The following is a 23,117-nucleotide window of genomic DNA, read 5'->3' as shown; positions in this document are numbered from 1 at the left end:
GCAATTAGGGATGGGCAACTGATGCTGGCCTTGTCAGTGACGCCCACATGAAATAATTTTTTAAAAGGTCCATTTAGTTTGGGGATCTATTTCTGTTTTTATTCATTCATGGGATGTGGGCCTCACTGCTATTGCCGTACTCTAATTGCCCATGAGATGGTGCTAGTGATCCCCTTGCTTCAACTGCAGCAAGGTACTGTATAGGCACTCCCACAGTGCTGGTGGGCAGGGAGTTCAAGGATTTTGACCCAGTGATTATGAAGGAGCATCAACATATTTTACGTTACTTGGAAAGGAACTTGATGGTGCTCCCGTGCACCTGCTGACCTTGTTCTTCGTCTGTCCACGGAAGGAAAAGAAGTAGTATTTTTACTCGAAGCTCCCATAGCACTATTTTGCAATAAAAGCAGATAATTCTACTGATGTCCTCCTTAATCAATGCTCCCAAAAAAATGAATTTGTGTCTGTTTGCGTAGGCCATTTGCTACCAAATAACAGCAAATGTATTCCAAAAAGTAATTGATATATGTAGGAGAGTGCTATAAATACAGGAATTATTATTTTTGTGTAATCTGAATTGATGCATTAAAGTGACTTATTGTTCCAGTTGCTAGTTTTAGAACAAGCCAGGATGTTGGGGGGAGGATAATGCTAATAACAGCCATATGTGCATATAAATCAGGTTGCAATAATAGAATCAAATTGTGGTACTGGCAGACTTGCAAGATGTCCATGGATTGCTGTTTTGCTAACCCACTTATGTTGCAGCTCAGCGTCTGGGAGGCCATGGAGCATAGACCTAAGAGCCAAGTCTGCCACTGGCCTATTATTGTAGCCATAGGAAGAAGGGAGGCAAGGCCAGCCAGACTGAGCTTTTAAATGTTAACTGTCGTGTGCAGCCTTCCGCAATCTTAATCTCTTTGAATCTGAGAAGGGCCCCAGCTGGACAGTGAACTCCCAAATAAGACTCTACATTCAATACATTGCACCATCATTAGTTGGTTCAGTGGAAAAAGAAAGATAATTATTGAGAAACCTCTTTGTTAAATCTCAAAATATTCCATCTAATTATGAAAGAAGTCGAGTGACTCATGGGTGACATGGCAGCACAGTGGCCAGCACTGTTGCTTCACAGCGCCAGGGTTCCCGGCTTGGGTCACTGTCTGTGCGGAGTCTGCATGGTCTCCCCGTGTCTGTGTGGGTTTCCTCCGGGTGCTCCGGTTCCCTCCCACAAGTCCCGAAAGACATGCTTGTTGGGTGAATTGGACATTCTGAATTCTCCCTCTGTGTACCCGAACAGGTGCCGGAATGTGGCGACCAGGGGATTTTCTCAGTAACTTCATTGCAGTATTAATTTAAGCCTACTTGAGACACTAATAAAGATTGTTATTATTAAATTTAATATAACTATATTCTGTTGGAAGCACATTCAATATACAAATGGGATAATATTGTCTTCCGCTCCCTCACCACCATTCCATTTCTCCTCTTGGCTTTCTGGCTTTCTGTTCAGTATCGGACTCAGCTTTCGAGCCTGTGTCCTCTCCATTACTGTGACTCTTCACTATTAGCTCAGTAATATCAGAAGTCTGTACCCCTTCCTTGAACAATCTGCTGTTGAAACCCTTATCCGTTCCATTTTCACCTCCACACTCGATCAGTCCTCCTGCTCATTCTCCCATTCTCAATCGTTTAGAACATCAGCTCATCCAAGGCTCTACAGCCCCTCCGTTGCCTTGTCAACCTATCACCTCTGACCTTGCTGATTTCCATTGGCTTCTCATCCCCAACATTAAATTCAAAATGCTCATCTTCATGTTCAAACCCTCACCGTGAAATCTTCCCATTTCTATCCTGTTGAGCTTTGTAGCTACAAGCCCTTCCTCCTTCCCTTTCCTCTCCACTCCCTACTCACTGAAAATTCTTCTGAATCTCCTCCTTCCATCACCCTCCTGTTGGCAGCCAGGCCCTCGGCTGTATCAACCCCAATGCTCTGAAATTCCGTCCTCTTAAAATCTGCCTCTAAAACCAAGAGTTCTATTGGGCATCTCCTCTGAAAAACTCCTCTTTCCACTGGTACAACTGTAGCGACAGTCAGGGTGTATGTATCAGTTAGCACCTTCTACACGTGGCTCAGAGCTAGTCTGGTCTAGTTAGTTATAGTAAGCATGCTTAGATTAGTAGAGTGTCAAACCCACAGCGAACTGTGTGCACTGCTTAAGAAGTTCAATAAAGCGTATTGAACTAACATCACAGTTTGGAGTCTACTTTCAAGTACAACTGCATCTCCATAGAGCAAACCAGTTAGTCCATTTCCCTGCTTTTCCTTGTAATCCTGCACGTTTAATTCCCTCAAGCACCTATTCAAATTCCTTTTGAAATCATTGATCATTTCTGCTTCACCATCTTTGGAAGCAGTAAATTCCAAGGCATTATCACTTGTTCCATTTTTTAATGTGAGTTCTTCTCCACCCCCCCCCCCCCCCCCCCCCCCCCTCCTCTCCACTCCCCCATCTCTTACTCAACGCCTTAGATATGTGTCCCCTATTCCTTGTACCAGCAGCTACTGAAACAGTTTTTACTTGCCTCCCTCCTCCGGATGGGTCATAATCTTGCAGGTCTCCATTTAAGCAGCCCTAACCCTCCTTCGCTCAAAGGAGAACAGCAGCTTCTCCAATCTAACCTTGTAGCTAAAATCTCCTCCACACTTCTTCCTCAAGTTTGCCGACCAAAACTGGACACACAATCTCTAACTGTGGCCTGGCCAGTGGTTTCTAAAGGTGATCCATAACTTCCCTGCTTTTGAGATCAATACCTCTGACTGACTATGAAGCCCAGGATCCCATATGCTTTGCTAACCTCTCTCAATATATCCTGCCGCCTTAAATGTTCTATGCACGTGCATCGCCGCGGGAGTCCTTCTGTCCCTCGCGCACTTTGGAACTGTGCCATAAAATCTATATTTCCTCTCCCTATCCCTCTGCCGAAATGCATTGCCTCAATCTTCTCTGTATTAAATTCCACCTGCCTGCTCGTTCTGTTAGCCCACCTATGTCCTGGTCGCTGTTAATTTGTATTATCCTCACTGTATGGCGCATCTGCAAGTTTGGTTCGATCAGCAAAATCTTCAATTCTACACTACATTCCAATATCCAGTACATATCAAAAGAAAGCTCCTAACGTTGACCCCTGGGAACAGTACTGTCTGCCACCCCCCCCCCCCCCCCCCCCCCCCCCCCCCCCCCCCCCCAGCCTTAAAAGCAGCCACTTACTATGACTCACTGTTCTGTTCACTGAAGCCGATTTGTTCTCCCAAGTTGGCACTTGAACCCCCGAATCCATGAGCCGCAATTTTGTTAAACAGCCTTTAATGTGGTATTTGGTCAAACGCTTTGTTGAAATCCATACGGGCAACACTTATTGTGTTCTCTTCAGCAACTTCTCTTCATCCAAAAATTCCATCAGTTAGACTTGCACAGTTTGACTTTTACAAGTCTGTGCTGGCCTGTCCTCAACTAACTCCATTGATGTTGAGCTAACGGGCTTGTAGAAACTAAGACTGCCCTTGCACCCTTTCTTGAATGTAGTTATCCCAGTAGTTATCATAAAGAACAAGAGATATGTAATCACTGTGCTTTCAGCTTGCTATGGGCGACACGGGGTAGCACAGTTGCTTCACAACTCCAGGGTCCCAGGTTCGATTCCAGGCTTGGGTCACTGTGCGGAGTCTGCACGTTTTCCCCGTGTCTGCGTGGGTTTCCTCCGGGTGCAAAGGTTTCCTCCCACAGTCCAAAGATGTACATGCTTAGGTGGATTGGCTGTGCTAAATTGCCCTTGGTGTCCAAAAAGGTTGGGTTGGGTTACGGGGATGGGGTGGAGCTGTGGGCTTAAGTGGGGTACTCTTTCCAAGGACCGGTGCAGACTCAATGGGCCAAATGGCCAACTTCACTGTAAATTCTATGATTCTATAGGGCATGGCATGATCCCAGTGTTATAACTACTAGTCATCTGGAAAAGAGTCTTTCGCAAATGATGAGCTGCTCTCCAGAAACATCTCTCTCCTTTGTTTGTGATGTGCCGTTCTGAAAATATCACTGATGTTGATTCGCCACATTCTACTCAGCCTGGGCGTAGAATTTGAAACAATGAATTTTTATTTTTTTTTGTTTTGTTTGTTTGAAACAAAATTCCATTTTTGTTTGGGAATGGGCACAAGAAGAAAGATCAGCTGAACTGACTGGCTGTTCTCATGTGGGAACCTTCTGTGGGCTCAGACAAAGGATTTTCCTGAAAGCATTGATAAAAGGAACGAGTGCAGATGTCAGCTTGGCTGCTGTCTCACTCAATTACTGCAGTGATTTTTGGAAATAACTCCGACCTTGGGTCTCAAGATCCCTCGTTTGATTCTGTTGCGGTAGCTTTCTATAACCCTTATTCTAGTTCACGGAAAAGTGCTGAATTGTGAAGGCTGCTATTCACGCCCAGTCCTTAGTTGTGTGCCGGAGGAGTGGTGGTTGGCTGTTCGACTGTGAAAGGCATCGTAGCTCAGGCCAACTCTTCTACCAGACCGTCGCACCAGATTGGTCCCAAATTTTGGGGCTTTCGTTTTATTTTAGATGCACAGATGACACGCGCAAGGTGTTGATCCACGTCCTCATTAAGTTCTGAATGTTAACAGATACTGCTTTGGGATTGAAACACAAAATGAGGTGGAGCTGGTTTTAAAAACAAACAACCTGCCTTTTCCAAGCCTCCAGGCTCACAAATCTGGAATAAAATGAAGAGTAAAAACAAGTAAGACTAATCATAGAATCATAGAATTTATAGTGCCAAAGGAGGCCATTCGGCCCTTCGAGTCTGGACCTGTCCTTGGAAAGAGCACCCCACTTAAGCCCACGCCTCCACCCTATCCCAGGAGCCCACCCAACCTTTTTGGGACACTATGGGGCAATTTATCATGGACAATCCACCTTACCTGCACATCTTTGGACTGTGGGAGGAAACCGGAGCACCCGGAGGAAACCCACGCAGACAGTGGGAGATCGTGCAGACTCCACACAGACAGTGACCCAGCACAGAATCGAACCTGGGACCCTGGAGCTGTGAGGCAATGGTGCTAACCACCGTGCTGCCCTGCTGCGCATCACAGTTTTGCAGGAATGTAGGAACATTATTAAGCCATTCAGCCCATCGAGCCTGTTACTGTCACCTCAACAGTATTTACCTTTTGATGTTCACAATCAACAAGAATCTATACATAAAAGCAAAATACTGCAGATGCTGGAATTCTGAAATAAAAACAGAAAATGCTGAAAAAAGTCAGCTGGCCGGTAGTGGTCTGTGGAGAGAGAAACCGTTAACATTTCACGTCCGTGTAACTTCAGAGCTGAAGAGAAGTGGAAATGTGATGGATTGGCGACAGGGCAGAGAAGGTGCAGCAGGTAGAAGGTCAGGAATAGGTGGGAACTGAGAAATTCACATGTACACAAGACAAAGGGAGTGTTAATGGTAGCGTTAAGCAAGGTGCTGGTAGTGCCACAAAGGTAAGATAGCAGAATGTGTTAATAGGAAAACAAAGGTCAGTGAAAGCAAAACTAAAGAACAGGTGACCGATGGTCCTTTGAAGATGAAACAAAACAAAAAAAGGATCAAGATGGGCGAGAAAGTTGTTAACTCCTGTTTGAAATCTTGTTCCACAACCAACAGACTTTAGGAGCATTCCACCTTTCTATTACCCTTTGTGTTGAAGTGCTTTATGACTTCCCTCCTAAATGGCTTGGCTTTAATTTTAAGAATTTATTTCCTCATTCTTGATTTCCCCTATCAGAAGAAATATATCAACTATTATGGAGTCCTTTTAACATTGCAAACACTTTGATTGGTGTTTTATCAATCTTTTAAGATCAAGGGGAATACAAAGCAACTTAATGCCACCTGCCCATATAATTTAAAACTCTGTGGCCCATTATTGCAAGAGCTTGTGAGCTGTAGGTCAGGCAAGGCGACGTGTGCACATTCCATCAAGGTCACTCGGTAGTGTTCTCTGTAACCCAAAAAAACACTGAGGAATGGCTCTGCTGTTCTCTCCACCCCATTCCCCCGCAGCTTGCAGTGGAGTGCAAAAAAGACAATTAGCGAGGTGGTACAGCAGTGATAAAAGATGGGTACAAAGGAAAGTTATGTTGTCACTAGATTGTGTCTGCTGCGTTATTTCAGCTTCATACCTGAGGAATTGCAGCATTTAGGCTACAGTTGTGGTTGGCAGTGCCTTTGGGAAAATCTCAGTGTGATAGTCACCAGCGGCAAAACGTTGATTGCATTAGAACTGAGGCCCAGTTAAATAGTGACAAATGGAAGCACATTTCTGAAACTCATTTTTTTCTTTCTTCCTTGCCTGTGGAATAAACAGGAGTCAGCCCTAACCAACGTTATTTTCCCCCCCCCCCCCGTGCTCCCTAGAAATCTTGGGTCTCCATTGTGTAATGTTGTTGATCTGCGCTGGATGGTCTTGCTGTACAAGTTCAAGTGAACATCAACTTTAATTCCTTATAACTGAAATCAAACTGGAAAATAGGTTTTCTGTTAGTGGAATGAATAAGCATAAATATGGGGAGGCACTGGCAGAGTGGTGTTGGCGTTGGACTCGTAATCCAGAGACCCAGGGTAATGCTCTGCAGACCTAGGTTTGAATCATAGAACATAGAACATAGAACAGTACAGCACAGAACAGGCCCTTCGGCCCTCGATGTTGTGCCGAACAATGATCACCCCACTTAAACCCACGTAACCTGTATACCCGTAACCCAACAATCCCCCCATTATCCTTACACTACGGGCAATTTAGCATGGCCAATCCACCTAACCCGCACATCTTTGGACTGTGGGAGGAAACCGGAGCACCCGGAGGAAACCCACGCGCACACGGGGAGGACGTGCAGACTCCACACAGACAGTGACCCAGCCGGGAATCGAACCTGGGACCCTGGAGCTGTGAAGCATTGATGCTAACCACCATGCTACCGTGAGGCCCCATAGAATCCTGCCAGGGCAGATGGTGGAATTCAAATTCAATAAACAAATCTGGAATTAAATGTCCAATGATGACCGTGAAACCAATGTTGATTGTGTTATGGGCCAGGGCGTCGGAAAGTGTATTATGGAGTTCACCTGACCTACAACCTTATGTTGAATTTGGCTAGGATGTGCACAAAAGTCTTCACCTCAGGTGTGATTCATCAGATTCTGTAGACACTTTAATCAAAACAAGGTTTGTTCGAAGAACATAGTTTGTAAACACATCGCAAAAGCTTTAATCAATTACAAACATAAAGACACCACACAGCTACAGTAATATATGTATAACACTTAATGAAGTCCCCCTTAGCTGTTCCAATTCAATAACAAAATCCAATAAACTGAACCCCTATTCAAGGGTGTGGCCCAGCACACTGTATTCTCACTTGAATGGGGCTGGTCCTTTCCCGAAGGTTCTGAACCAGTCTCAATCAGCAGATTCAAACTCGTTCCTGGAAAGCAAACTATATTTTCTAAGTTACCAAGGCAGGTAGCCACAACCAATGTTTTTTTACTGGAACAGTTTTTAAAAGGAAAATGGAGAAAGACAGGGAAAAAAACACTTCTTTCTTCCTCTGCACTCCAAAGCAGACCAAAATGAAACTGAAACCCAAACACCTCACAGCCGCAGCCCAGTTCCACCCACAACATTACATCACTGAAGTCATGTGATGAGACAAAAACCTTTTTTAAAGGGACACATGACAATTGTCATAGAAAACCTCATCTGGTTCACTAATGTCTTTTAGGGAAGGAAATCTGTCATCCTTACCTGGTCTGGCCTACATGTTTCTCCAGATCCACAGAAATGTGGTTGACTCTTAAACTCTTAAAGGGATGGACAATAAATGCTGGCCCAGCCAGTGACGCCCACATCCCATGAACGAATAAAGAAACAAAATGAGTGATTTATTTATATTGGCAATTTTTTTTGCTCTGTAGAAGGGTCATATGGACTCGCAATGTTAACTCCGGTTCTCTGCAGATGCTGCCAGACCTGCTGAGGTTTGCAAGCATTTTCTGATTTTTTTTAATCATTTCTTTTCATACGTGTTGAGTGCTTAACCAAGTTTTAACCCATCTGGGTCTTGTTCGTCTCACCTACCTGGTAGTACTCGCACCCTCCTTTTCCCATATCTCTTTCTCCACCCCGCCCCCCAGCAGTTTCAGCTCTGGTTACTAGGCACATGATTTCTAGAGTTGGCAATTTGGGGGGGCACGTGCCCCCCACAAGGTTAACTCCAGGGCTTGAGCGCAAGAATCAAGGCTGACACTTTTTCTGAAGGGTGTGCATTCTATGTTTGAGGAAGTGGTGGGTGGTTCCCCTTGTGTCCTGACCCAACATTTACCCTTTGATCAAAATCGCAAAGACAAGTTATCCTCCAGTTACCACGCTACTGCTTATGGAAGCTTGCTGAGTGTAAATTGGCTGCTGGGGATTTTCCTACATCACAACAGTAACAACACGATAAAAGTGCTTCATTGACTGTAAATCACTTCGAAATGTCCACGCACTGGTCGGGAAAGGGGCTATGTAAATGCAAGTCTTGCTTTCATTTTGTTCAGACTGCCTTCTCCCATTCTATCCTGTGAAACAGCTTTTTTCGTCATGAAGTCTTTCGTAACTAATAAAACGTAAATGTTAAAAGGAAATGAAGGGGGTGGGGTAAGGCACTGCTCTTGATTCTCACTCTGAAGCTTCGGTTTTGCTTGTGGTTGTATGTTAATGTCTTTTCAGATTGCGTTGAGGTGTGTTAATAACATGGTTAAGAGAAAGAGATGATGGGTGTTAATTATCTTGGGGCACATATAAATAGGGAATATTCCCCACCAGGAGTTGTCCACCCCCCCCCCCCCCCCCCCATTTTTTGTTCAATTTATTGATTTTTGGTTTATGTTATTAAAAGTATAAATGGGGGGTAGCGAGGAAAGCACGGTGACACAGTGGTTAGCATTGCTGCCTCACGGCGCCCAGGTTCCAGGTTTGAATCCCGGCTCTGGGTCACTGTCCGTGTGGAGTTTGCACATTCTCCCCGTGTTTGCATGGGTTTCGCCCCCACAACCCAAAGATGTGCAGAGCAGATGGATTGGCCACGCTAAATTGCCTCTTAATTAGAAAAAGTGAATTGGGTACTCTAAATTTATAAAATAAAATAAATGGGGGTAGCTGGGACACTGGATTGAATGGAGAGAGAGCTGTGAGATTGAACAAGTCAGTAAAGTATCGCAGTAAATTAAAGCTTTGTGTGCCTTAGGATCCAAACTGGTTGATGAAGCTGAAACTATCAGCACACATTTAACTTTAATTCTCATGGAAGCCGGGAAAGCTAACAACGGCAGTACAGTGGGTAGCATTGTTGCTTCACAGCTTTGTGGTCCTAGGTTCGATACCCGTCTTGGGTGACTGCCTGTGCAGTGTCTGCACATTCTCCCTGTGTCTGCGTGGGTTTCCTCCGGGTGCTCCGGTTTCGTCGGAAAGAAAGACGTGCTGCTAGGTGACATTCTGAATTCTCCCTCGGTGCACCTGAACAGGCACCAGAATGTGGCGACTAGGGGATTTTCACTGTAATTTCATTGCAGCGTTAATGAAAAAATGGGGGGGAAAATTGCTTGTTGTCACAATAGGCTTCAAATGAAGTTACTGTGAAAAGCCCCGAATCGCCACATCCCGGCGCCTGTTCGGGGAGGCTGGGACGGGAAATGAACCGTGCTGCTGGCCTGCCTTGGTCTGCTTTCAAAGCCAGCGATGTAGCCCCTTTGTGCTAAACCAGCCCCTTTGTGCTAAACCAGCCCCTTTGTAAGCCTACTTTTAACAATAAAGATTATTATTATTATTTACAATGGGGGCACTGTTGATGGAGGAGGTTGCTGTCAGGGTATAATAAGTGTGTCCATTTTGAAATCGAGCAACTTCCTAGCTCACTATGGGCAATGTCACAGAAAATCCGCTGAGACTATTGATTCATTCTGACCTTAAAAGTAGATAAAACTTCGGCAGTTGTGTTTTCTTTCTCAAACTAATTTGTCACCTTGCCTAATCTTCTCCTCCATAGAATCATCTGGGCCAGCACGCCGGTCTCTCTTAATTAGCTGAATTTTGCTCAGACCATTGCATCCGGACAGGAAGTTAGAATTGCTGCTATGAGTTTTAAGGTTGAAGGAATCCTGTAGCGTCTAGCGCAGGGGTGGGCAAACTTTTCCGTGCAAGGGCCACATTCAGAAATTCAGAATTTTAAAGGGCCGCATAGTATATTAAGTAAAATAATTGCTTCACCCGGTTATGATTCTGGGCGCCTCATATAGAACATAGAACAGTACAGCACAGAACAGGCCCTTCGGCCCTCGACATTGTGCCGAGCAATGATCACCCTACTCAAGTCAACGTATCCACCCTATACCAGTAAGTAACCCAACAGCCCCCCCCCCCCCCATTAACCTTTAAAAATTTTTTTTTTTTTTTTTTTTTTTTTAAATGACTTGGTGGGCCACATAAAGCGGGCCATAGTTTGCCCACCCTTGGTCTAGCGTCTAGATGAAATTGTGCAGCGAATCCTGCACAGGTCACTAAAACGTATTGTTACCCTTTGATCTTCAGGAGCCAGGAAGTGGCTAAATTCATACAAGTCTACTCAATGTTTTACTCTGCCGTGGCTGCAAGACATTTTTATCATTCTTCAAGCTGTTGACAGTTTTTGAGTTGTGTGTCCATAGATTTTGGCAGCTCCTCTGGTAATCTTCTTTCAAAAGTGAACCTCGACTATGCTTGCCAGCAATTGAGATGCGCCATCTTGCTTTTGAAGCTTGCAGACCAGTATTTATGCCACCTGGCTTGTTTTATAAGGGATTTGGTACTTGAATTTTACTTCAAATCCAATTGTAAGATCGCAGGGTGGAGAATAAATCTGGAACATTACTTTAAATTTTCAAGTCAGGATCGGTTGTGTAGTCTTCCATGTCGCTATAAATCTTGAGGCGTCATGTAGCGTACGAAACTCTGGGTTTATCATTTCTCCACAGCTGTGTTATTCAGTGTCGCTCGTCAGTCATGAAGACATTTCCTTGGCTGTTTCACAGCAAGATTGCAGCTCCTAATAGTAAATTTCACTCAAAAATGATAGTTTCCAGGTGGGCATCTCTGTTTCCACATTTTCCTCCCCCCCCCCCCTCCATTTTTTCCTTCTCTTTTCTGAAGTTGCTGGAATAACATTGCCCCGGTTTTGTCAGAACTTAGCAAAGTGATCGGTCTCCAACCTAAACGTAGAGTCCTAGCGGATGGTTTGTTCATGGAGGGAGGTCTAATCCTGGTCCTTGCAACGCAGAGGTCAGCAGTTGGCAACCAGGAGTTCCCCGGCTAATTTTCTTTCTGCTCCCAAGAAGGAGTGTCCGTGCACTCCTGCCCTGGTTGAGATTGTCTGTGTCGCTCAGACCCCAGATTCTATTAAAGCATTCCCATCCGGCCTTCCATATTCTATCATTCATAAGCTTGCAGTCATCCCAAAACTCTGCTGCCTGTGTCTTAACTCGCGTCAAATCCTGTCCACCTGTTATTCCTGTGCTCCTTGGGTCCTGGTCAAGCAGCACCTCCATTTTAAAATTTATGATGCTTGTTTTCAAGTCCCTCCATGTTCTCGCCCCTCCCTATCCCTAATTTTCTCCCACGCCTCCGAGAAATATGTGCTCATTTAATCCTGACCTCTTCAGCATCCGTGATTGTAATCACACCAGCATTCGTGGCCGCACCTTCGGTTGCTTGGGATCCAAACTCTGGAACACCCTCGTCACACCTCTCTGCCTTTCTACCTTGCTCTTGGGTCGCTTCTTGGAACCTACCTCTTTGACCAAGGTTTTGAGCATCTGACCCAATATCTCTTTGGATATCTCAGTGCCATATTTTGTTTTATAATGTTCCTGTGAAGCACTTTGGGATGTTTATTGCACATTGAATGCGCTTTATAAATATAAGTTGTTAGCACAAGTTAGATCTCCAATGTACAAATACATTGATCCAAAACTACACATCCCTCAGCCTTCTCATTCTTATAAGGGTTCATGCTCTGGAGTGCCAATGGGAACATTGTTCTGAGCTGGCACTTCCAGCATCCCAGTTTGTAGGCCCAATGTAGCAACCCCTGCACCCCCCCCCCCCCCCCCGCCCCGCCCCCAAAAAAACACCCATAGAGAGTAAGTCATTGAACCACAGCAACTGAGTTCTGTTTAGAGATCTTCCCTTTAAAATTAAATCTACACCTGGAAGTATAAGCCGCCCTAGCTCGTCATCAAAATGACACCTTATGCCTGTGAGACAGTGCCTGCCCCTTCACTATTGGCTTTGCCCACTTTACCATCTCGGGTCATTGAGCATGCGGGGTGCCCACGCCACCAATATAAAGTAGGGGAATGAGACCGTGCTGTAGCAAAGACCACCACAGGAGACAAGACCATGGTGAGGAACCTGCCAGGGGATGCAGAGCCCTGGAGTTATCGAAGGCTGCCCAGTGCATGGCGATCTTTCACCTTTACCAGAGAAGATGAGGGATAGTTCATTCAACATCTCAATCTGAAATACTGCACCTCCCATGTTGTATCATTCACTCAGTACTACACTGACGTGCCAGCCTAGAATGTGCCCAAATCCTTTGTTTGAGTACATAAGTGGGGCTGATATCCCAGTTCAGAATGAATAATAATAATAATCGCTTATTGTCACAAGTAGGCCTCAATGAAGTTACTGTGAAAAGCCCCTAGTCGCCACATTCCAGCGCCTGTTCAGGGAGGCCGGTATGGGAATTGAACCCGCGCTGCTGGTCTTGTTCTACATTACATGCCAGCTGCTTAGCCCACTGTGCTAAACCGGCACATGATGGCAGGGTGAGGGATGTAGATTTGTCCACTGCAAAGCAATCAAGCAGAAATGCAACTGATTTCCTTGCATCTTCTGTAATCCACTAAAGCAGATTCTTTTTTTTTTAGTGTATTTTATTACAAACATGTATCAAAACAGGGTACAGAAAATAAAGACCCTGGGAAACGTACTTCCCAGAATCAACTATACAGTCTGTGCAGATGTTTCCCCTCAGCCACCCCGTGATGCACAGCTCCTCAAACACGGTCACAAACATCCCACACCTTTTCTCAAATCCCCTGCAGAGCCCCTTTTTTAAAAAAATAATTTTTATTCAAATTGTTGCATAATATCAACAACAAAAAGACCGAATTTTTTATTTTACAAAGAACAGAAAGAACAGTACCCCCCCCCCCCCCCCCCCCCCCCCCCCCCGCGCATGCACAGCGGAAGAGATAAACTAACGCCCATCATTCCCCCAAAACATCTGCCCGTCCCTTCAATAGACAGGGCAGAACCCCCCCCCCCCCCGTGTATACACAGAAGAGGAAATGAACCAATGCCCGACATTGGCACAGAACAACTATGCCCGTCCCTTTAGTACAAAACAACAAAATATCCCCCCCCCCCCCCCCCCCCCCCCCCCGGGCCGCCGCCGGCCTGCTTCCATCGCTCTGCCAGGAAGTCCAGGAACGGCCGCCACCCCCCCCCCCCGAAAAACCCCCGCACCGATCCCCCCAGGGCAAACCCCACCCTCTCCAGCCCGAGAAACCCCGCCACGTCGCCGACCCAGGCCTCCACGCTCGGGGGCCCCGCGTCCCCCCACCGAAGAAGAATCTCCCGCCGGGCCACAAGGGACGCAAAGGCCAGACCACCCCCCCCCCTGCACTCCGGCTCCCCCGCAACCCCAAACACCGTGAGCCCCCAGCCCGGACCGACCCCGAATCCCACCACCCCTGACAACGCCCCGCCACGCCCCTCCAAAACTCCCCCAATGCTGGACACGCCCAGAACATATGGGCATGACCCGCTGGGCTCCCAGAGCACCCAACACACCCGTCCCCACTGCCAAAGAACCGGCTCATCCCCGCCCCGACCTGCAGAGCCCCTTAACTCATATACTTTATCTTCTCCAACCGCAGGAAGTCGTACAGATCACCCACCCAAACCGTTACCTCCAGTGGTGATGCTGACCACCACTGCAGTAAAATTCGCCGCCACTAAAGCAGATTCTAATACTGACTTGACCAGTTGTCCCACACAGCACAGGACATGTACCAGTTCAACCATTGAAGAAACTCTACCGATGTCGAGTGTAGTAAATGCCTCATCATCCTTAAATATATATATGTATATTTATAAACCCAGATTAATTTATTTTGTATTTCAGGTTCAAGATGGACAGAACATAGGGTATGAAATAAGCGGTGTAACAACAGATACTTCAACAGTTGGGGACCTGGAGCCCTCCGAGGTGAAATCAGCCCTTGAAGGTGACATATTCTTGCCAACTGGCGCTGTCTTGGAATTGAGAGCGGACAATGACAGATCGAGCCTTTCAAGCACTGAGCAAAGCGACAGTAGAGGGTCGACAGGGCAAGGCGAGGCCTGTGCTGTAGTCTATGAAGCTGAAGAGGAGAAGGACAGTGTTGCTGATGTGCCCACGCGAGCCTCCATCTTCAGACCATCAATCAGGCCGCTATCGCCCTTCCGACGACACAGCTGGGGACCTGGGAAAAACACCGGCAGCGAAGCGGAGATCAATCAGCGAAGGTAAGACATGATTGGAGAGCTGGGGGGTGGAAACCGACTCTGCAGATGTCAAAATATTGAATTGTTGTAATATCATAACTTCAAAATGAGTACATATTAATGCAGTGTGAGAGGTATGGGCTAATTCAACTGTGACTGAAACAAGTTGCATTTTGCAATCAGTGAAGTTAAATTGTGCAACATTTCTTTCTAAAAGCGATTGCAGTTTTTAAATTGAGTCCACCTTTCCTTCTGCATTTTGAGTACTTTGCTGATCTTCAAAGTGATGTTGGGGAAAGAGGTAAAGAAAATTGTCTACAGTTCTCAGGAAAATGGTTTGATTCTCAAACACCAAGAGGATGAGATATGAGATTATGCTGTGCACGAAATTAAGCAGAATAAACCTCTAACTATCTGTCCAGAACTGAAATGTTCCTCATTTTATTTTGTGAGCATGTGCCTGAAAGGCAAATCCTGATAATCAAGCCCACGATCATTGTGTAGCACTCACAATCTTTAGGTAATGTGAAGCGAATGCAGTGCCCGGGAGGTTTAGTCGCAACATTCAGAGAATTTAAACCATTCGATTTTAATGATGATTTCTCTGGCCACAGTGATGCAGCAGTGGATGATGGCATGGGATCTACAGTGGATAACATTCCTGGTTCTCACTCAAGCTATCTTCAACACTGCCTGAGAGGTTACAATTATCAGGAATAATTGAACAGGCTGGGACTGTCGGTTCTAGAAAAGGAAAGACTGAGGGGTGACCTGTTGGATGTCTATTGTGAAGTGATACGATAAGGCAGATACAGAAATGCTTCTATCTGTGGGGAAGGTCTAAAACTAGAAGTGGGATTTTCCCATGGGCTTTGGAACCCAGATGTCAGGGCCATTGGGAATCCCGAGCCCACACTTGCTGGAAGCCAGACTGTGGGGGCTATTTTCCCAGGGGATGCCTCCGAGCTCAGCATTCAATTAAAGAAGGTCCCATCACAGGACTGGCAGCTCTCCAGCCTCAGCAGGCCCATCGTGGTCAGGTGGGTGCTGCTAAGGCAGAAGGATACTCCAGGTGCATCTCAAAATTAGAGTACCCCAGAGTGCGGTGGATGCAGGGACAGTGAGTAAAATTAAGGAGGCGTTAGACAGATTTTTAATTGGTAATGGATTGAAGGGTTACAGAGAACGGGCAGGATGGTGGAGTTGAGGCCATGATGGGATCAGCTATGATCACGTTGTTTAGGTGCGGGAGGCTAAATTGCCGACTCCCGCTCCGAGGTCATGTGTTCTAGGGAGGAGATGTCTGGCTGATTTCGCAATCCAGCTCTTGGTCTGTAACATTGTAGGTAGCAGATGAGGAACATATCAGCCATGATAGAATGGCGAAGCAGACTCGATGGGCCAAATGGACTAATTCTGCTCCTATATCTTATGGACTTATGAAGGTGCCCATGGAGGGTTGAACTCGACTGCAATTTTTTAGGGTGATCGAGTAGGCAGGTCCCTCCGATTGAAGAGTGGCATTTGGACTGTGGATGCCACCTTTGGGGAATGGAGCCTTCAGCTCCCAAGGACAACAGGCTGCCACTGAGTGGCCACCTCCACTTAAGCAAAATGCTGGCAAGTGCTCCAAATTGAGACCGTGAATGTGCCCGCCCCAATCCTCATGCCAGCGTGCCACCCAACCCCCTCCCCCCAGGAAACCTCCCCCGTGGCCGGGTTGCAGCAGTGGGCCAACGTTGAACATTCTTCCAGGGTAACCCCTCTCCCAACCCTCGGCTCCTGCCCCTCCTGGGGGCCAGAAAAAAACCCTCGCCAAGGGGTCATGAATTTAAGATTGTGGCTGAAAAATCCAAAAAGCAAATCGGGGGCGAGTGATCGGATCAAGGAATTACCTGTTGCTATCGCATGAAAGAGTTGAGGTTAATTGCATGGATGTGTTTAAGAGGAAACTAGGTAAGTAGATGGGAAGGAGGAACAGACTGCATGTTCATGAGGTGAAATGAATTACAGTGGGAGGAAGTTTGTATGGAGCATTTACAGTGGAGCTATTGGGCCAAATGGCCGGCAGGTTCTGCATCATTCTATGCAAGGCCTATGAAGTATGTGAGCTCAGCACATGAAGGGAGGGGGTGGTTTTAATTACATATATTGGGGCAGCACAGTAGCACAAGTGGCTAGCACTGTGGCTTCACAGCGCCAGGGTCCCAGATTCGATTCCCTGCTGGGTCACTGTCTGTGCGGAGTCTACATGTTTTCCCCGTGTCTGCGTGGGTTTCCTCCAGGTGCTCCGGTTTCCTCCCACAGTCCAAAGATGTGCAGGTTAGGTGGATTGGCCATGATAAATTGCCCTTAGTGATCAAAAGGGTTGGGAGGGGTTATTGGGTCACGGGGATAAGGTGGAAGTGAGGGCTTAAGTGGGTCGGTGCAGACTTGATGGCCGAATGTTCTATATTTTAGATCTTGCACTTCAGATAAGGTAAATGAAGGATTTGAGCCTTCATAGAACTTTGTCCCCTGCTGATCTTGGTTGTTTTGCTTTCTTTATTTCCCCGGTTTTCATTCTTCTGATCTAATCTTTTCATTTTTTTTTTGTTGCATCGATCATTTCTTTTCGCCACTGAATGACTGTTCATCTTCGTGATTTGTTTTCAGTTCTGTGAGAATGCTTGGTGACACCGTAAAGAGGCCACCAACTCATAGAAGAAGGTAACCAAAAAAATGAAGCAACACTATTAGTTTAATCTGAGAAAATGGTTGTTAATCTTCTGCTTTTTCACATCAACTGAGAGTTTGGATGCGTTTCCATGGTTCAGTAGGAAAACGGATGTGTTTTTCTGTAAATGTTATTTCGCTGAAACCTGTTCAATGGCACTACTGTTGGGACTGACCAAGAGTTGCATTTCATTAAAATGAGTTCCTTGTGTTCTGGGCCAGGGTTTAGAGAACCCCAAAGTGTATCATGGAGTTCACCTGACCCATAACTTTTACTAGATTGTGGTATGGGGAGCACACGGCCCACTCTACAGGTGTGGTAGAGCAGAAATCAAAACGTTTTTTAAAGCAAAACCATGTTTATTCTATGAACTCAAGTTAACCTTTTTAAAACATACAGTGAACATCTTAGCAACCATCAATTCAAATACAACCCCCAAAGAATAAAACACTATGTAATCCTTACTTTCCTTTTAACATCCATAAGACTTAAAAAACCTTTTAACAGAAGCACATCAGGTTTAAATTCACTACCGAGAACAGTTATCACTCTGAATTCACCAAATGATCAAGAGATAGTCTTTACATGGCAGAGAGAACATTACACATTCTGTGACTGACCAGCTCCAACACTGAAATGAAACCAAAAAACACAGACACACCCAACCTTTTCTCAGTGAAACTAAAAGCTGACAGGCAGCCCAGCTCCACCCACACTCTGACATCACTGCAGTAAGAAACATCCATTTCTTAAAGGTACACCCACTACAGTTATTCTATAAAAAACACCCATTTCTTAAAGGTACTCTCACCTGACACTTGCCAAAGAGCGAGGGAGAGATGCGGAGGGGAGACGAAACAGATGTTATAAGCATGTGATCATTAACTATGACAGGGGCATAGTTTGAGGTACGGCACGGGTTCATATTTGTACAGGAAAGTCCCGGTTTACATCCAGCACCCTGTGTGCTGGCATCTGTAGAACCAAATAAGTTTCTGAGCCTTGAGCCCAGTCCTGTACAACCTCTGTTGTCCATCTCCTCCCTCCTCCATGCTGAAGGTGGGAGGGGATGATGGCGGAGGAGAGTTAGTCATCTGATACCCAGGTTTCAGTGTTATAATGGTAATATCCAGGTTTCAGTGTTATAACAGTATGTGCTTGTGAACCACACAGGGTTCATTAATCAAGAACAGGGCTATCCTTTGCATGTATTTTGCTAACTTTCTCCACAGCCGTTGCTAGCATTGCTTTTGTTTCCTGTGTAATCATGGCCTTGTTGTAAATCTTTTCTGATAACTCTACTATTTAACATAAACACTCTTGAACGAAGGTATCTGGTGACAAGAGATCAGACGCTGGGAATTCTGTGGCAAATAACTATCCTCCTGACGCCCTCAGGAGTGTGATAGAATACTGTCCACTTGCCTGGATGAATGCCCCAGAAACACTTTAGAAGCTCCAGGGCAAAAGCACCTAATCCACTACCTTAAACGTTTCACCCATTCCACCACCGATGCATAATGGCAGTGCCAACAAAAGATGCACAGCAGCAGCTCATGAGGGCTCCTTCGACAGCACTTTCCAAACACGCAACCTCCACCGTCTTGAAGGACAAGGGGGCAGGTGCATGGAATGCCACCACCCGGAGGTTCCCTTCCAAGCCAATCACCATCCCGACTTGGAAATGCGTTGCCATTCCTTCACTGTCACTGGGTCAAAACCTGGAACTCCCTGTCCTGAGTGTGTACCTACATCGCAGGGACTACAATGGTTCAAAAAAACAGCTCACCAGCACCATCCCAGGGATGGGCAATAAATGTTGGCCTTGCCAGTGATGCCCACGTCTCGTGAGTGATTTTTTTTTTTTTAAACCTTAAAAGGTTCTGAGTTCTGTCTTCTGAGTAACATTAAGAAATGGGTGTGGTGTTCTTTGTGATTCTTATTAGCTGGAATAATGTTGTAGTGTTCACAAAGACCGCAGAAGCTAAGTTCAAAAGCAAAGCTAACATTTATTACACTACTTATTAAAGCTCAATCACTTACTCCTACAGCAAGCAATAATCTAGTAATCTACACTCTACTAACACTAGTCTCTACACTCTATCTTTAACTGTACTCTGATCTCTCTCACTCATTCCTCTGCTCTCCTCTCCAGACTTCTCCCCGAAACCTGAGAGTCGGTGCTTTATAGTTCTGCATCTATCCCCATCTAGTGGTCAATTATGATATTACATTAACCCTTTATATTCGTGGCATTCCACATATGTCACAGTGGGGTGACTGTAGGAGTGGGTAGCAGTCCAGAGGTCGAGTTGCAAATCCATCTGATGCGTTGTGGAGTTGAATTCATATAGAGTTGAAATCTGGCATACTTGTGTGTTAATAATCAAGAAAAATAAAGACAATTTATTAGTGGACCAACTACTCACGAATCCCTGTAGTGAGAGAAACTTGCCTTTGCCCTGAACTGACCTGCAAGTAACTCCAATCTCAGATTCTGATGTGGACTAGTCACTAGATGTGCTATAAATCCCAGTGTTTGCCATGTACAGAGAATATGTTTTTGAAAAATCCACTGGCGTGTCCGACAGCAGCAACGAGGTTGGTTATAGAGCTGAGTGGTAGTGGTTTGCGAGGAGTTTGAAGAGATGGATTAAGACTGTTATAGAACCCTGAAAGCACACACTGACTTCCGTGTGAATAACATCTTCTGTGCTGAACCTAGTGGGAAAGCAAATATGCGCTGCCCGGTTATGGCCAACTGGAAAAGCCAGCGAGTGCGCAAAACGATTAACATTTTCTGAATGCAATCTCATGGTGTCATTGCAGCAAGACTTCTGCTGAAATTTCCTCTGAATAAGCTACTCATCGAATCTTTCTCTGTCATTGTTTTTCCTTTGTTTCTGATCCTTTCTCCTACCATGACTTGGTGTCCCTCTGGAAAAACAGGGCCTTGTCAGAAGGTATGAACTGTGAGGGGCACTGAATACAGATCAGATGGTTTTGTACGTGTTTCCAGCTTGAAGGGGTGGGAACATTGAATAGATACGTATCTGGCGCATCATAAGCGGACAATTTCTTCAAATAAAAAGAGTTTTAAAATCCACGATTGCTATGACTCTGAACTACAAACAGAACATTTTTTTTGGAAACACACAGCAGATCTGCCAGCACCTGGATAGAGGATAGTATTTCCCGAAAGTGCAGTTGGCACAAAGATGCCATTTCATTCATTTCTAGCTCATGGTTTTCACCGAACCTGCATGGGGAGGGCCCCTCGCGAGATTCCCCCAATATGGTGCGATAAGATTTGGAGGGCCAGCGCAAGAGGAACATGAGAACACTCAAGAAAGCTGAGTTCCTGTTTGCTTATTGGGGAGGGCAATGTATGGAGGTTGAGCTGCTTCCAATGGGAAAGGTGGATGGAGAGAAAGAAGATTAGGGGTTGTCTTCTCCAGACTGCTGTTGGGTGACACCTTGTGGCCAGCTACAAGTAGTGCTGGCAGCAACTTCCTGATCTGATTCACGGCTGCAGTGGGGGGGATGTTCGAGTGATTTGTGAAGAAAGTGAAATATGTATTTGCCTCCCACAACGTCCACACCCAACCCCCCACCTCCCGAAAAGATCCATGTGAACTTGTAAAGAATAAAAACTGATAAAAAAAACAGATGTATGACTGACGGTTAAAATCAAACCTAAGAAGTTGCTTCAAGTACAATTTGTTGTGTCTACCTGTCCCGGCATGGGAGCACAGTGGTTGGGAGTACATTCATGCCCCTGCATCTCCGAGGCTTGCTGCTCAGCTGGACACACAGTCAGCTTTCACACTTTCTCAGTTATGCTAAAAATCGGCATTTTCGCCCGTTGAAAGTTCAAAGCACGTTTATCTGCCTGTTGGCCGTGAATGGCTGTTGCATGCTCATGGGCATGTTTGAGAGCACGGGAGCTGGTCGTTGATGCTGCCCCAAATCTGAAGCTGCGTACGCACTGAGAGTTTGTGTGTTAAATGTGCATTCGTTTTTGAAATTGTTGAATTCCTTCACAAATAGATCTAGTCTCAAGATCTTGTCACCAATCTTGCTGCTAATCACTGTCCTACACTTTTCCCACGCAAAAGTATTTCTTTTCGAAAGCGTTTGCAAAGATTATTATTCCTCTCCTCTGACCTCCTTGCCAAAAGAAACATAATTTTCCACAACAAGAGTAGAATGCCAGAAGTGCACATCAAACTATTTGGCATCTGGAAATGAGCAAAATAGGTTAACGTTCAGTGCGCAACTGCTTTTCCCGCATTTAATTGGTGACAAACGTCCATTGATAATATCGATTGTATCAAAAGACAATTCCCGTGTTTTCGAAAGGTCGTTAAGTGACTGATTGCTTGTTTAGTTCTCGAGTGTGATTACGCCGGTGCTCACCTTCCCGGCCTCCACATTCGCTACTGACAAATGACCACTCGACCAGAGCGCTGGGGCTTGCATCCTCGCCAGTACCTTGTTCCCTCTCATCCTTGCCCAGTCCTAGGGGGTCACCGTGGTGAGGGAACTTATCCTTAGCTTCACCTCCCACCATCTCGACTGCCTCACCGGCCGCGCACCCCAACCTGTTAATCGGTGGTCATCAGCGCCACCGACCTCTCACCCCTAATCCACTGTCAGTCGCACTCCTGCCATTGAAGCACCTCCTCACCTTCTCCTTCCCTGACCATTCTGTTTGGCCTGCTTCCACCCTCGACCTTCTTTGTTCCTCCCGCTGTTGGGATGGGGGTAAGGTGACGGTATTGCAGAGATGTGTCTCTGTGTATGTCAGTGCATTATTGTTCCCCTACCTTGCACCATTAGCCTTTGGCAGGAAACTAATTCCTGCACCTGTCACAAATTTTGGGAAAGCAATACTTGGTATGGGTTTACCTCTGTGTTTGCAACAAGTGAATTAATGGCCATTGAATGCATTAATTGAGTATGTCCTATGTGTATTCAGTTACAGCCTGGAAGGACTGGTACATGACAGCGAGGTGACCAAGGAAACGTCACACGCTGTGGAGTCTGTCTTGCGGAATTCCCGTGACCCTCGCCGGGCCCCAATCATCAGCACCGATGAGCGTGGATCGCTCGTCTCACTGACTGAGGAAGAGATGGAATCTGACCACAGTGAGGGCAGCGTGTTTGAAAACCCGGTAAAGTGACCATTTTAATGTCGCGGACCATGAGCAAGCAGATCAACTATCTCATTAAAATTGGACAGCTTGGGTGAAAGCTCAAGACCCTTTAGAGGGGGAAGAAGAACTAGTTAAAGCACAGAAGCCACTACACCATTGTACTGTATCAATGCTGATGTGAAAAAAATGTTTATATGTACATACTTTCACAATTTCAGAATGTCCCAAAACGTTTTGCACTCAAATGAAGTACCTTGGAAGTGTAGTCATTTCATTAATGCTCAGCATTACATTATAGTGCCATTACTAAATATGTAAATCTCTTTTAAATAACTCTGGTGATTGATTGATTGGTACTTACATTCACTCCCTTAATCCATTAACTGAGTGTGTAGGTCTACTTGGGAGTTATAGAACTTGATGGTACAACCGGTAAAATACAGTTCAACAGCAAATATGTTATTTCTTTCCAGAAGTTGATGAGAGTGCAGCCACATTCTGCTCCTCCGCTGACTAAATCCATTTCACTGCAAGCTATTGGCCCACCAAGCACAGACAGTAAGTACTGACTGGA

The 23,117-nt window shown here is 45.7% G+C and overlaps 1 protein-coding gene across 1 annotated transcript in view; it reads left to right on the top strand.

Moving 5' to 3' along the window:
* LOC119974459 (A-kinase anchor protein 13-like) overlaps positions 1-23,117 on the top strand; it is a 293,182-nt gene that overhangs the window by 144,152 nt on the left and 125,913 nt on the right. The window contains 4 exon segments of the mRNA XM_038813369.1: positions 14,307-14,689; positions 17,324-17,377; positions 22,366-22,561; positions 23,017-23,101. Coding sequence (XP_038669297.1) covers positions 14,307-14,689; positions 17,324-17,377; positions 22,366-22,561; positions 23,017-23,101 — 718 coding nt within the window.

Source organism: Scyliorhinus canicula, chromosome 12 (assembly GCF_902713615.1).
Source record: "Scyliorhinus canicula chromosome 12, sScyCan1.1, whole genome shotgun sequence".
NCBI lineage: Eukaryota > Metazoa > Chordata > Chondrichthyes > Carcharhiniformes > Scyliorhinidae > Scyliorhinus > Scyliorhinus canicula.
Note: the sequence above shows the minus strand (reverse complement) of the source record. Positions and strands in the feature narration are given on the sequence as shown.